This window comes from Astatotilapia calliptera, chromosome 7 (genome assembly GCF_964374335.1).
Source record: "Astatotilapia calliptera chromosome 7, fAstCal68.1, whole genome shotgun sequence".
Lineage (NCBI taxonomy): Eukaryota > Metazoa > Chordata > Actinopteri > Cichliformes > Cichlidae > Astatotilapia > Astatotilapia calliptera.
Window position 1 is genome coordinate 36,076,090 of NC_137428.1, and position 16,048 is coordinate 36,092,137.

Genomic DNA, 16,048 nt, shown 5'->3' on the forward strand with positions numbered 1-16,048 from the left:
TCTGCGTCTGCCTCGGTGCGGAAAGAAAATCTCACCTGATGACATTTATGTAGCCTAAACACCCCGAAACACACAATTTACTTTAATTAGTTAATATAATCTCGTCTCTCATGAGCACAGTGTTGCAATCTTCCTTAAAAAAAAACTGACCCTCCGTGGATCCTCGTGATCTGTGGAGCTTTTCCTGTGACCACCACTACGTGGCGCACTGAGTCATAAACTCAAACCAGCACACATGGCAGGGTGCACATGCACAGCACTGGAAGCTATGAAACAAAGGTCTTATAATGCCTGTGTGTGGCCATGGAAAAAAAAAGAAAGAGAATAAAAAATAAACCCGGTTTCCATTTGTTCAGACAATAAAATATTTGGCTATTTAGAGAAAATGGAAATGTTGTTTTTTCTCTCCAAGAAAACAAGAGAAAACTCTGCCAGCAGAGCGCTTGAGATCGTTTTACAGGTTTGAGAATGGCAGCTTCCCAAGTGAAAACAGTGCTTTCGGGGGAAAAAAACAGAAAATGAAATTAAAAAGCTTGTTTTCAGGCCACCAGAAGAGCTCTTTATTGACATAATTATGTCAGTAAATCCATTAAACGACTGTTTGAAACGCAATCTGCACGCTGGTGTCACATTTGAATAAAACTTTTCAAGTAGAAAATGAAACTTGGACACTAGGAGAATGGCTGCTTAGTGAAAATGAAGCTGAACCAGTGAAAGTGGCTGGTTGCGCAGCGATCTGAGGTCTGTCTGCGGGCCCGTGGGAAGCCCGCACACACCAGCCACCCTCCCTCAAACCCTCTCACCCCCTCGAGTAGGAGAAGATGTGTTGTTTTTGAAAGCGAAACGCACGTCGTTCAAAAAATCCAAAGCCGATGGGAGAGCGCGCACCCGTGAAACTGTACACTGCAAGAAATATCTGCAACAACAAACACCGCTGCAGCGGCTCGGCTCCAAAACCCCACCGTGAAGAACTTGATTATGACCCCCACCTCCCCCGTGCACGAGCACGACAAATAATATGGTGAATTTGTGAGGTTGGATCATTTTTTCATTCAAAAAAACGATCTCCTCGGGGAGAAATGGTTTATTTAAAAGTGGGAAAAAGCAAAAATAGCCGATGAATCCAGGTTTTATTTGACTTATTTTCCTGGGAAAAGAGAATCAAGAAGACTGAACAGTCCGAGCTCTAGCCTCTCAACTGTCAAGATTTTTTTCCAGTGTTCCCCGGCTGGCCCGGTAGAAGAGAGAGAGGGAGGGAGGGAGAGAGAGAGAGAGGGGGGGGGGGGGGTAGAGGAGGAGAAGGGGGGGTTGGTCCGGGAGAGCATGGCAGCGGGAGCCACACGGCGCTGCTTTTACTTGCTTCGCACCGCTTCTGGCGCGCTCTCGGTTACGTGGCAGAGCGGCTCGTCGGGGGACATTTAACCTGAAGACCGCGCGCGTTTACACGAGAGCTTTGTTATCTCGTGCTGTTGCTCTCGGTCGCTTGGATAGGAGAGATCGGACAGCTGCGGATTCAGCCGGAGCTCAAGCTGCTGCTTTGAGTGGTTGTCGCTGGATCCACGGGGAGCCAGAGGAGAGGTCCCGAGCTGACGAGAGCGGCGACACGGGGACTGGGTGTCTGCGCTTTTTCTTTTTAAAACCTCTGCGCTACCAGGAACACTTTCCTGCTGCTTCTTTTATTCTAAAAGACACGCACACACACATATATATATAATTCTTCTGTACTGCGTAGATTGCGCAGGGCTGCCTCCTGTTTTGAACTGTTTCACTGCGAGTTGGAGAAACTGTTCGCTGCGCGGTGCGGAGTTGAGCCGTGGATGAAACGGTGATTTTGTGGTGTCTCTTGATTTAAAGTAGATCCGATCGAGGAAATGATCTGACTGCTAAAACCCCAAGTTGCTGCTTTAAATGAAGAAGACGGCGTTTAAGCTCCAGATACAGAAGAATAGAGCTCCATCTTTAAGGAAATAAAAGTGGACTGTCATTCACACAGGCACAACCAGCACACATCAGAGCTTTTAAACCTGATTCAAGAAGGACTTTCGGCCAATTTTCAGTTCATCGGAGTTCCACAGCAATTATGCCGCAGGTGGACATGATCCTCTTCCTCATCCTCATCATTGGGATGTGCGTGTACGGCCAGGACCCTGCTTCCAAGGTGGTGTCCGACCGCTATGCCGTCTTCTGGAACAGAACCAACCCCAAGTAAGTAATCCCGCTATCCCACAGGGACGCAGCGACACGGAGCGGGGAGAGGGGGCTCTTTGTGCCCCGCCGGAGCGCCCTGTGCGCTGCCCCGTGTGCTGCCCCGTGTGCAGCAGTGCAAAAGGCTGATTGATCGGTTGAGGTGGTTACACTCTCAGCTCCATTTGTGGCATTACAGGTGCGCGCAACTGAAGGCAATGCACTTTAGGAAGCAAAGCAAAAACGTTAAATACTGATAATTTAATGGCTCAGCTGTTATCACACCTGTTTGTGTCCATGATGTAACGTTTGCCTTTTAAGTGCCACCATTTTTAAATCTTCAAACGCAAGCCTGGCAGATTGCTCGCTGCCTCACTCACCTTAATAATTGTTGTCCTTGTTGATGGATTGTTGCATTGATTGAAGATTAATTGCCCCTCATGTCTGAGTCTTCTTTGTAATGAACCGTGCACATTTAGCAGCATAAATCTCCCCGTGACAGCTCCTCAACAACAAGGTGTTTTTACACAGGCTGTCATTTACGTGCTGTTATCCATTAATGCTCACTGTTTGCTCCACATTATCAGGCTGGAAATTTGAATGCAGAAGTGTTACAAGTGCTGCTGGGAATGCATTACTGTGCTGCTTTAAAAATAATGCTGAGCCGCTTGCAGTCTGCTGTCATCGATTAGAAATGACAGGATCGTTTTGGTGCCAAATGGAGACTCATCCTGTGAGGGATTGCTGATATTCCCTGTCAGTTTAGGGTTAATGTTATTGATCTATCGCACTATCGCTGATAAATTGTAATCTGATGTGTTTCTTGCTTCCTGTTTGAGAGGTTTCTCCCAGAAACTTTTGCTTGGATCCTGAGGTGACATTTCTCCTCCGAAACTTCCTCTTGCTTGTGCCTGGGCGCCTCCCTCCCTCAGTGACTCAGTGCTTCACTTTTCCACCTTCAGCACCGGAGCACATAGTGATATGATGAGTGTTTGTCACTTTGTTTCAGCTTGAATACTTTCTTTATTAGCAGGCTGCAGTTTCAGAATGAGTCAATAAATAAATATTATATCAACATTTGCTCAGAGGCCAGGAACTGGTTTCTGGGCTTCAACAGTCAAAACACACATCAAGAGCCTTTGTATGTCTTTGTAATGGTCACCCTGAGGGCAAGTGTGTGTTACGGAGGAGTTAAACTGACAGGATGTTAATGATAGAAATGCAAATGCTGCAGCGGTGACATCAAAGGAGGTGATGCAGTTCTTGCTCTGCTGCTAACAGAAAGATATCTGAGTCTGATAACAGCCTTCTGTCACACTTGCTGGCTGCAGGTCCTCTCCTCCCTCCATTTTTGGCATTGAAGCAGTTCCCAGTTCCCAAGTCTAGTTTCTTGGTTGCCATGCTTCCCCCCCACCCCCTTATCCAAGTGTCCCCTCCGCCTTGTCCGCCCTCCTCCTGGCCCATGCTGGGGCAGACAATAAGCGGGTACACAGGGGTATTTCAGCAGCGGCCAAGGCACAGCGTGGCGCTCAGTCTTGTGAGAGATCCACACATGCTGAGGTCACACACTTGGTAGTAACCAGGCAAGTTGCGGGTTAAGCAGCACAGAGGGGACCGTTGTCAGGGTCAAAACCAGGGCAGTACCGCTGGCCATGGGGCCCGATGACGGGCCCAGCACGGCACCCTGCCTGGACTTTGTCTCGACAGAATAGGGACTAAATAAATGAGTAACTCTAAATGACTGTCTCCTTTTCCCATTCATGACTTTAATCTAAACCTGACCCTTGCTGTATAATGTAAAAGAGGGCCATGCTAAAAAGCCCAGGGGCCCCTGACCCGCAGCAGAACTTAAGAGTATTCCATACAAGCTGGCGGGTGCTGAATCCCCGCTGTTTAATGTAACCATACTCAGTGTTGGAGTCCTGGGAACCTGCTGCGGTACAGTCCCAACTTCCAGATGAGCTTTCTTACCCCCCTCTTCTCCTGTTTCTGCTGCATATTTGACCAAAGTGAGGAAAAATGGCATCCGGAGCAGCAGTCCATACTCAGCCATTCATGAAATGCCCTACAGGAGCTCTGGAATTGAAATGGGAAGTGAGTCGTGAAAAATGGAAATGCTTTGACATTTTCATGTTTTTTCCATTGTTTCAGAGGAGCTGGAAGGAGCCATTTTTTGTAATTTCGATAAACGTTGCGTTCGTGTTTGCCTTGCTTTCATCTTGGGGAACAATCTTCCTGCGCTGATGCTCGGTGCTGATTAGGATCAGATGAGCGGGACTTGGAGCGGCGGTGGAGGGATTTACAGCCCTCAGGATGGCTCAGCCTTGCCTGGAGTTTGAAAAGCTTTCACAGTCAGTGACAGCGAGTCGCTGTGCTTGTATAAGCTACTTAATGAAATTAAAGAGAACTCCAGTATCAGGGAGACTTGTTAAAAAGAAACAGCTCACACATAATTGATATAATGACTTATAGTTATTTTTTTAAATGTTAAATCCCTCAAAAAGAATTAAAAGGACTTCAGATTATTGTCAGCTAAATCTGTCTGGTGTAAAGGCTGGAGGAGACAGAAACAATCTGTCCCATTAGTTTAAGGGGGTGTTAGCCGTGACGCACTTGGCTGCTATGCTGCTTTGGAAAGCAGCTAATTTGGATATAAACTTTAAAAATGCTGGTGTTTTACATAAATCTGCAAAGAGTGTGTGTCTCCTCTTAGGTCAGATATTGTCTGTGTGGTGGCCGTGCCGTTTGAGAAGGTTAATAAGAACTGTGTACTTAATAAATTGTTCATAAAATATGAGTTTATTAAACGAATTATGTGTATCAACAGATGTGCAGAAAGCAATTTTGCAGACAAACTTTTGTGTTCTCAGGTTGCAAAACATTTTTCTGCTATTCACATTTACAGCCCAACCCTGATGGAAGATTTAGTGAGATTTACAGATGCACTAATATTCATAATAACACACCTCAGGGCGTTTTAGGACCTTGTTTCTGCAAAGTGATCCATTACTATTAGTATATTAGTGCATTAAAGCCAGTAAAACAGGCATATTGTGTCCATTACGTTATCTTTTGGGCCAGTTGAAACTCTCCTATGCTCCTGACACATGATATCATGAGACTATCCGCTTCTCTCAGGGTGTAACGGACCATTCCTGCTGCTCCGTAGAGCGGCGTTTTAGCCAGCTAGCCAGCTGCGAGCATGAAGATCCATTTGAGTGAGTCCACATCGTCAAGTGATGCTGAGCCCCAGCCACTTAAATCTGCGTTGGGATTATTCTGGGGTTCCTTGGACGATTTTCTCCTCTGTAAGAAGTCTCTGGCCCCAAAAAACACCGAGAACTTCTCATTTAGAAGGAGAGAAACATATGATCAAAAATACAAAAAGTTTTTGAAATGTTGTTGGTGTATTTTCAGGTATTACAGTTAACTGCTGCTGCAATCTGCTTTAAAAAGTTGTACCAAATGTTTAAGAAATAACTTTAAATGTTTAGTTGAGCAGATCTTGGAGTGCCAACAAATATTTGTTAATGTCAAAGTAATAAAGCATTAATAACTTATCTATTACTATTAATTTAACGTCTATCCTACCTTATAAAGTGTTTTCCTGTGAAGGTTTTAATGCTCACAACAGTATGGAGACCACCTTTAGTAATAACTATATGAAGTATGATGTGAAAACTAGCAATAAATCCAGTTGTGGTTTACAGGCCCTCAATAAATTTTATGAGATTATATTATTAAATGTTCACCTAGTGTGATCCATCCTCATAAATGTAACATATGAAGCGTTTATTAAAAAAGTAACAGCAGGGTAAAAACAGCCCAGTCAAGGCAAGAAACCTGGAAAACAAAAACTGCAGCTTTTCCTTGTGGAAACACTCATGTAAGAAAAATGAGCCACAGATGTTCCTTGTCAGCTTAGTCGGCTGTGTCAGTAACCAAATGATGGAATAAAGTGAACGAGTTGGGTATTTAGTGCTGCTCTGACAAGGAGCTATTAGCGAATTCCCCGCTCACCAGCTATTTAGCTGCTTCATTAAAGCCCACCCGGGTCCATATGGCCTGCATGCAGGCGTTGCCTTCGCCCAAGGTGTTTATTTGTTGCTGATAGGTGGGATCAACTGAGAATCAGGGCTGAGTTCCGACCCTAATCTCCCAAGCTGTTTGTGTCTCCGATGCCATGGAAACTGATACCCCTCGTCATCAAAGAACCTCATTGGGTGGGACTAACGACCTGACAGCTGGGCAGAGAGGGATTCCAGCATTCAGGGGGAGCACTGTCACCCCAGGGGTTTCCTTTAATCCTTGATAATGCTCATCCAAAGCTTTCCACAGCAGATGCAACATATTTCTCCATAAGATAGTCAAAGAATCTTTTCAGTGGCCTATTTTCATGTATAAGTGTTCACTTAAAAGACCTCTCTGATGATTGGCCGTTTGCAGTGAAACCCTCCGCGTGCACAGTTCTCCTCATGGCAGAATGACCTCCGATATTTGTTTTTCCTACACCGCTCTCTTTTTAATCTCCACTTAAAGAAACAATACTCCATTTTTCACTTGGTGGCGAGTTGATGTTGTGATAGTTTCCCAGTGGCATTGTGAGTTGCCCCATTTGCATTGTTCCCAGTGTTTACCCTCGCTTTCCCCTCTCAGCCTTTTCCCGGCTCCCTGCTGCTTGGTTCCGCTTGGATTAAAAACGGACACAAAAAGGCAACCATGTCCAAATATTGACTGGGTCTCAGGACCGTAGTCCTCTCCCAGCGCTGGCACAGAACACCTGAAAGGCCGCTATTGTTCCAATCGTACTCAGCAGCCCATAGCCGGCTTTTTAGCTATGCAGAGACAGAGAGGAGGAGACGGGAGAGGTGGAAGTGAAGAGTGTGTGTGTGCTATCTAAGGTGGGGCAGGGGGTTTCTACGGAGAAACTTACACATAAGAGGCCAGAGGCTACAGCAGGGGAACAGTGTCCAGGCCGCGGCATCCCAGGGTGGGGTCAGAATCAGTGTTTCCACCCTGAGGAAGTATCAGTCTCAAAAGGCATCAAAGAGAGCAGAGCAAATGTGATTTCCTGCACCGGGGGCTTCAGAAACTGTCAATAAACTGAGCACGAGAGGCATCTTATCTGAGGTTTACCTTCCATTTTATTACAGAGTGCAGAAGCATTAAGCCCGCTCACAGCACTTCAGTCTCTCAGTGCATGAAATGAAAGAGCGTCAAATCTCAGATAAGAAATCTCCCATATTCAACTTCTCATATGTCTGTTTCCTACCACTCTGTGTACTTTAATCAGTAGTACCTTACAGAATGTACTTCAGGAAGGCTGAACCTTCGGGTCAATTAAACCGGGAGCTTTATAGTCTCAGTTTTCTGCAAAGAGGGGGAAAGCTTTCCTGCGGAGACCCGTCAATCTACATGCCATCTGTGACTGCCTGGAGAGTGAAGCTGCCTCAATCCTCCCTTTATGCTCTGACTAAAGACTCCCTCATGGTACTGCGTTGGTGCTATGCGGAGTTTTGCATATATACATCTACCTGTTATAGTAGTCTGCTGCCACTTGGGGGCTGTTTCATAAATATGTGGAATGCCTAGAAATATAGACAACTGCAAAAAGGTTTATGGTTTAAGCCAATCTTTCAGCCTGAGCGTGGTCACTGCTAATGGGTGACTAGCTGTTGGCCTTTTGTAGGAACGACCACAAATGTGTCTCCATCGCTTCTGTTGTTGGTTCAACTCCCACAATTCTTACACACTGTCATCAGCGTGGGACCATAAATCAGCCTTAATAAGGGCACGGCCCCAGGCTGCCAGGGAGTGACTGACAGGAAGCAGTGACTAAAGCTTGTGTAGCGGGTTTACTGGTTTACAGCAGTATCTCTTTTGAGGTCCAGCACAGTGAATGCACTGTAGATACAGCAACATATCGATGCATCTCATTTTCCTTCGCCATTTTTGTTTTTCATTGCCAGATTTTCCATCTTTTTTTATTCTAAATAGTTTTAGTTTCATATTCGTGAGAGAGAAAAAACAGCTGACAGTGCAGCACCACGACACCAAACAGATTGCAAGAGATATCAGCTCACTTTAAGAATTTTCAGGAATCAATGCTGGAGAAAAATCACACTTAGTGGAAAAAATTATCTGTTGACCAAAATTTGAATACAACCTCATTTCGGCAAAGCAGGGGAAAAGGCTGATAGTAGTCTAGATGACTGTGTGTTAAATTACTGCAGTTCTCCGAAAATTTTAAGTAAAATTACTCCAAGAGTCAGAAAAATCTAAAGTAGTGCAAAAAAAAAAAAAATCCTAAGAAGTGTAATTTCATGGTACACGATTAGATGGATTTATGGGATAAACATTGATATACTGAAAGAATAATAAGCTATGCATAATTCAGCAATGATTAAAATCAATCATTAAATCTCCAATAGAGCACCTCAGGAAATCTGAAAATGTCTTTGCATGTAAAATAATAATAAAAAATCTCCTTTACATCATCAAAAGACTTTTTAAAGAATAATGCCACTTCTTGGATTTAAAGAAGTGAAAAAAAGTCAGCCAATGAGGTATTAATTTAATTCGAGATACTTGTGAACGTGTGGTAAGAATTTTCTAACGCTTAGTATTTGCAAAAAATACCAAAATGAAAAACATCTGCCGAATACAATAAATTCAACTTGTTTTCAGTACAAATCAACGTTTCAAGTGTTTCGAAAGAAAGAAGAAAAAAGCAACTCAAGAGCATTAAAAGTGTATTTTCACAAAAGTTTAAAAGAAAAACGGCCTTATAGTTTTATAGTACAGTGTGAGTTACTTTTACTACAAATTCTCTCAAATCATTCTTTCTTGAAAAAGATCAAAGTAGTTCAATTAAAATCATAGAGGAAAGAAAAACTACCCAGTTCTTGAATTTTATAAAGCGAAAAAATCTGCCCTTGCAGCATAACTAAAAATTCACACACATGTAAAATGTATGTGAATGTCGATATTATGCTTGGTAATTTGCACGAATGAAGAAAAAAGTCAGTTTGTTGCACTTTTAGGTTTCTTGAAATAGACTAAAAAAGGGTGCTAGAGTCTAGAGTGGCTCTTGACATATAGAAAAATGTGCTTACTGTACATTTGAAAATGTATACTTTGCATCAACATGCGTCAGTTTTGTGAGGAATTCAGTAAAAGTGAGTGCAAGTTGAAAAAAGACAGAAAACGGTAAACATCATCTTTCGGTTTAGGAAAAGTGGAAAGTAGAAAAATGCTTATGCAACAAAACTTGTGTCAAGTTTTAGAAAAAGAAACCCGAATGAGGCAAAATGCCATTAAAAGTTTTTTGATCTAGTGAAAGTAAAGAATGAGCCAGAGCCTTTCACACATTGTCCTGTCAATCATGCAAATCTGCTCAGAATCTAGACCAAGAAAAGGCAGATTACAGGACCAGACTCTAGAAAGCATCAATAAATCATGTCTAGATCGGTACAATTAGATTTTTGTAGCTGATTTTTAAGAGTTGTGATTAAAGATGAACCAGAAATAATGTAAAATGTGAAAAATACCAATTTGTTTCAGGGAACCGGTTGTAATATATGTATATTTTTTTTTCTTCAGATTTTTTCCCTTTGTGTTGAAGAAATAAAACTTTAACTGTGACTTAGCAGATCCTCGATAAGATCCATAAGAGTTCAGATCAGATACTGTGAGAGTTTGGCTTCTTGCGTTTGATATGCGTGACAGTCACTGTGTTAGTGGGAGACTCTTCAGGCCTGATCTCACACCGTCTCACTCCACTGCACAGAGCTTCACTTTTCTGCCGTTTTAATCTTAGCGGGCCTTTTTTGTGTGTATGTGTGTGTGTGTGCTCTTTAAATGTGAGTGGTGAAATGGCATCCCCTGTGTCTTTGTAGGCACCGGTGAGGGTATTAGCAAAGAGGCTCTAAGGGGCTTAAGAGGTCAGCCTCCCCTTTGTGTGGAGACACAAAACACTTCCTGTGAGACCCTTCACCCCTCTCTGTTCTTCCCTCAGAAAGCCAGGCCCTGCCTGACCATTCACATTAATCAGTCTTAACTCCTAATGACTGCAGTAAAGCTTCAAAAAAGTGCCTCCAAAAAAGTCCTAAGAGCCACTAAGCTGCTAACAGACTGGGCACGGCTGCCGCTGTTTGCAGGGCATCACTTAATATCAAAGATGGCAGGGTGGTTGCCCAGCCATCCTGGCGTCCCTTTCCGGACTCCAAAAACTGTCGAGACGTGCGTGCCGATTGTTTCTTAAATTGTGTGCCACCGTTCACACTAAAATCATCAGTTTTGGAGGAAAATGTGTGGGTACTGTGTGAATTATTGAGCCAGATTACCTCATGCAAACCCAGTGCCAGTCAACTTTAATCCATTTTTCTTGATTGTAATGCGTTTTTTGGCCTCACTCTATGTTGTTTCTTACCAGAAAGTAAGAAGAAGAAAAGTGCTGGAAACAAAAGTTCAAATGAAGTTGCTTAACTGGGACTTTTCAGGAGTTACGACCGATAAAATGACTTGACAACAGTGATAAATTTTTGCTTTAATGAAGTTACAGGTGTATTTTACTAAGTAAATGAATCAGGTGGAAAAGTTTTCTTTGACATGTTTGGATTATTTAAAAGTGAATTAGTCTCCTTGAGCTTCTTTTTTTGTTTTAGACTGATGAGGATAAAGGTTTGATTTTTTTCTGACGCAGCAAAGAAAAAGGTTTTGCTGTCTCCTCTGGTTTAAGACAAATGGATGTAATGAGAAAATTGGCACTTCGGTGGATTCAAATCATACACAATTACATCTGAAACCTAAACTGGCTTCAGATATATGCTTGATGAAAAGCAAATGTGATCATTTTGACAGCAGGGGCCAAACCTCCAAGTCAGTGTTTCTGGAACTAAATTTGGGTCAGTGCGGCTTTTGGAGGGAGGCCTGAAACGAAAAGTATGCGTACCTCCTCAATGGGACGATATTTCCTGATTTTAAACGGCTGCTGACTTTGGGTTTTCTGTGTATCTTGGAAGAAATTAGACAAAGCTGATGTGTGAGCGTGTTACTGTTCCAGTCAGTTTGTTGAATCATGTGTGATTCACAGAGCGATGAAGCTCTCAGAGCTTCACGTACCATAGGCATATTTTTTTTTTGTTGGTTTTAGCCACAAAGACAAACCAAAATATCCCTGATGAACCAAAAGCTTTTGTGGGAGACTCTGCTGCTGCCTAATTGCTTTTGTTTCTCGGGTTCAAATGTCTCGTGTAATCGTTTTGGTATGGGGGTTTATCTGATGTTGGTTAAGAGCTGTGATTTTTTCATACCACAACAGAGAAGGCTTTTTAGCTGTTTGGCCATTTTCAGACTCCTGCGGTGAAAAATATTGACTGTTATTTATCTGCATGTGTTGTTTAGTGAACTTGGTGTGGCTTTGCGGGACCTTTCGTGGGGCTCGCCGGCCTGTTGAAACTCAAAAGTGTTTCCTCCTGTTGGATTTCAGCAGACTTGGTGCTTTGGGACCCATGAAATATTAAAAAAGCTGTTTGTGATCTCACGATAGAGCCTGGACAAACCTTCACACGCAAACCAGGAGAAATCCAGGTCAGGACCGCCATGACTTTAGCACAAGGGTCGACACGATGTTGGCCTTTTTAAAAAAAATTATTATTTCTCACAAATCCTTTCCTGGCCTCTGTTGCTTTGGTGATGAATGACTGTGATTAAATTGTTTTTGGTATTTTATCACTGTACAGCTCGAACTTCAGGGCCATTAATTGAAATCTCAGACTGCCAAGATCTGTACACTTTCCATAGACGTGGCTGACTGACTTCCCCTCCTCTTCGCCTTTTTCTCTGCGGTGTGTGGCGGAGCGGTGCAGCACAGGCAGCCATTTTCCAAATTCGACTCCATTTTGTTTCAGGGGAAAAAAAAGTAGGTTACGAATCCCGGGCTATCACATTCCATGCTACTGATCCTGGCGTATTTTACGCCTCCTACCGAGTCCTTAAAGTCAGGTTTTCTTCAATCGAGCGCAAAGAATCTTTTAAAATATTCCTTGTTTTTTTTCCCCGAGAATCTTTTAAACGATTCCTTTTTTTCAAGAATATTTTAAAAGTTTCGTTTTGACGTCTGGTGAAAATGAGATTTTTTTCTGCGTTGCCAAAATTAATTTTCACTTCTCTGAAGATAATTCAGGTTTTTTGGACTCTGTTATGGAGGGAAATTATTTGACAAATAGAATTTTTGTATTACTGGAGATAAAAATGTTTATTGTACGTCTGGAGCTTAAACTTTAACAGAAAATAGATAAAGGCTAAAAGCAGCACAGTAACTATCAAAATTAGCATGAAACACTAAACGAGACAACTGCAACTTTTCCCGCCCTTAAAAAGAGTCAAAAAGACTCGACATGTGCACTGAAATGAAACCAGATTAAACAAATATTGGAAAATGACGTGACTTCTAGTGTAGTTTTGATTTCTTGAGGCTTTTTCGAGCACTCCAGCCTCAAATGAATCAAAATTCAAGTCCAGTTAGAAAGAAGCTAGTTCAACAATGAGGGCAGGAAAAGTTTAGCATCTTAAAATTCTGCTTTTTCACCTTGTTGTTCATGCTGCTTCTGATTGACCCACTAACACAATGCTGAGCATACACGGTGCGTTTGATTTTTGCACGAACCCTTCGGTGTGCGCCGCCACAGCTGCCCTTACATGAGCTGGTACCTTGGCTCATATCACTGGTCGCAGCAATGGCAGCAGCACGGTGGGAACACGCGGGCAGACGCTGCGAGCGCTCGCGCTGATGATCCCCTTTTATGTCTTGGCTCCATCAAGGCTCTGAGTTATTCTAGTGCATAATTGATGGAGGAGTTAGAATAGCAGAAGTAATGCGATGAGAGGGTGCAGCCAAGCGGAGCGAAGGATCGCGTGCGTGGGGCTGCAAACATTGCAGGGGACGAGAGGAGGGCATCTGGCGTAACAGGTCCCAGCGCTGAGTCGACACAGCCTATGTCACCGTCTCAGCCAATCGCTGCTCTCCTCTTCCCTGCCAATGAGACTTCTCCGCCAGAGCGGAGTACTACGTTCTCATGAATCACACAAGAAGCTGTTATCAGCTGTTATTACCCCTCTTATGCACTGGTTTTAATCTTCAACTTGACGATGTTTAGCTAAGATAAATTTAGTGGTAGTTCTACTCTGATTGGTTTGGAATGCAGTAAATAACTTTGGGGTATTTTTGGCCCCAGAAAGCTTTCTTTGTCCCCGTAGTGCATTTCTTTAGGTCGACTGCGGGATCAGCAGGGGCAGGGTGGATATCACACCTAGACGAGCACCTACAAAGAAAAACTAATGGCCCAACAAGCCCGCATTGTCTGTTTAACAAAAGGGACAAGGTCACAGATAACCTGCCACATCCGACATCAAAGACTCTGAGGAAAGGCTTAAAGAACAGGCGAGGAGACGGCTAAAGTTTCACTGCGGTTTAACGTCAAATAGTTATTAGACCAACAGGAAAGTAAAGGGATAAATAAACTGAATATTAAAAACACTCACAAAAAGTTTTCTTTAATTTCTTGGAGAAAGAAGTTACGTTCAGACTTAAATAAAAGCTACAAATATTCAATTTACAAAGGTAGTCATGAGTTAATACTTGATTTAATCCAGCTCATAAATCACTCTAATTTACCCTTGCATACATGAAAATGTAGCTGTTTTTGATGAGGGTTTTTTAAAGTTTCAGGGAATTGGAATGATGGAATGAACAGATTAAGTCAAGAAAATTCCCCAACGTTAAAAATACTTAAACATTAATCACTGCTTTTGCTGAAAAATTACTGCTTTAAAAAGAAAATATAGGATTAGAGTGAACTAAGTGGAAAATATGTTGATTATTGCAGTTTAATAAGCACAGCCAAACCACCGATTTTCTATAAAACCTTTCATGGAACTAGTTTCTCTTACTCAGACCATATGATTCCTACATATACTGAGTTTGTTGTGTTTGAATTAGTCTCTTATGCAGTGTTTTAAAGTGCAAAATCGCTCACAGCTAATGGGAATTTATTGCAGCTTCACAGGCATAGAAAGTGTTTTTTTTAATTATCCAGCAGGCAGCGTAATAAAAACAGTAAGTTGTGCAGAGTTTTTGCGTGTGGCTCTGCAGACAGTAGCCGGTGGCTGAAGTCGGCTCTGAAACACAGACCTGTCCAGCGGAGCACTTAGAGGCCACTGGACCGGGAGTGTGCCTATTAAGATCATAAAATCTCGCTCATAAAGATGTTTTATTTGTTTCCTGAATGTGCCGTTTGCTTAGGTTTCCATCAGAAGTCTTTATGGCTCAGTACTCATATTTCTGTCTCTGGACGGAGGTGACTATTAAGTTTTAGTGCACTTCTGTAAGTTTCAAAAGCCTGGTCACCAAAAGTTCACTAATTATTTTTTCTTTGCATCATCGTACTAAAAAAACCCCAAAAAATACAACTCGATGTTGTGGAATAAAAATCACAGAAAGGTGTCATTTTTTTTTCTTTTTTTATGTCAGGGGTTATATATTTGTTACAGGGAAGAGAAGTTAAAAAAATATTTTTCGTTAAATGTATAGTTTAGGAGCTGAATCAGCAACTTTAAGTAAATGTACAAAACTATATTAATAACTGTACTTGCATCTACAATAAATATGATCATATGTCTTCATATGTCTTTTACATAGTCAAACAAAAAACAGTTATACATTTGTAACTAAAATATGTAAAAAAGTACAATTTATATCAACATACATGTATTTTTATTAAAAATAATTGAAGTTCATATTTTTCTCTGCAACTCAATTCATAGTTCATATGTATACATATATATTTATTATACAAGGTGAGTCAAAATAAGTTTTAAAGATATTATTTTTAGCACACATAAATAGCATTTCAAAACAGTCTTGAGCATTGATATGTAAGTTTGTAGTTTACTAGTTGTCTTAGACTTTTACTGTGACATATGACAGTATGGTGCTGTAAACTTGATTTAAATAATAAAATTCGAAAGAAATTAAATGTAATGTTAAAGTCAAAGATTTTAATAATTTAGGAACATTTTTTATATCATGAAAAAATGTTAAAACAAAAATGTAGTCAATGTAAGCCTCCATTTATGTTTTAAATTTTCATTCAAATGTGGATTTTTTTTAATCTTTCAATAAAGCATTCAGATGTTTAAATCTTATGACTGCTTAGCCTAAATTATGGGGGGGGGGAAAATTTCTTTGATCATTTTTCAAAGGCGAACTGGATTTGGAATGAACCTCGCCTTAATGCCGCCATGTCTCGTTGGTTTCCCCTTCTGTCGCTTTACCTCAATTTCACTTATTTTGAACCTCTCTGATTATTGGCTGGAATAAAAGGAAAGAATTGATTGAAGAAGAAGAGGATGGGGGGAAAATGGACTTGGACTTGGGTGTCGAAGTCCTGTGACTGCTTCTTTGGGTCACATGGTCTTTCCAGAAGTAGTGCTGGTGAGGTCTAGACACGCGATACACAGGGGGGTTAGAGAAACACGCCGGCTAAGACGTCACACACATTTACCATCCACCAATCCACTCCTGTATGGAGGCAGGCCCATTCTAAATTTTGCCCAGCAACCCAGCAGTGTAGTGGGAGATGTGGTGCTGTGATGCAGCACGACTCTTTGACACACTTCTTGACTTTTCCAATTAGTAGCTATTATTTAGCGATTATTTGAAATCACTGCAAATAAAATTTTGATTCTGTGTGGGCCGAAAGTTTGCGTCAACTTTGTTATAATGATGTTAATTGTTATTTCGGGTGAAATCAAATCAACTTGCGAGGCCAAAGCGCCAGCTGAGAAGTCTTTTTTAACAATC

At 41.8% G+C, this 16,048-nt stretch overlaps 1 protein-coding gene across 2 annotated transcripts in view; it reads left to right on the forward strand.

Moving 5' to 3' along the window:
• Positions 1 to 1,295: 1,295 nt before the first annotated feature.
• Positions 1,296 to 16,048, forward strand: part of LOC113026046 (ephrin-A5b-like) — an 83,029-nt gene continuing 68,276 nt past the window's right edge. Inside the window, exon 1 of one of the 2 annotated variants that reach the window (XM_026174449.2) lies at positions 1,296 to 2,205. In XM_026174449.2, the coding sequence (XP_026030234.1) occupies positions 2,081 to 2,205 (125 nt within the window). In that variant the 5' untranslated portion in view covers positions 1,296 to 2,080. The remainder of the gene's footprint in view (positions 2,206 to 16,048) is intronic. The other variant, XM_026174450.2, reaches the window with a different exon arrangement.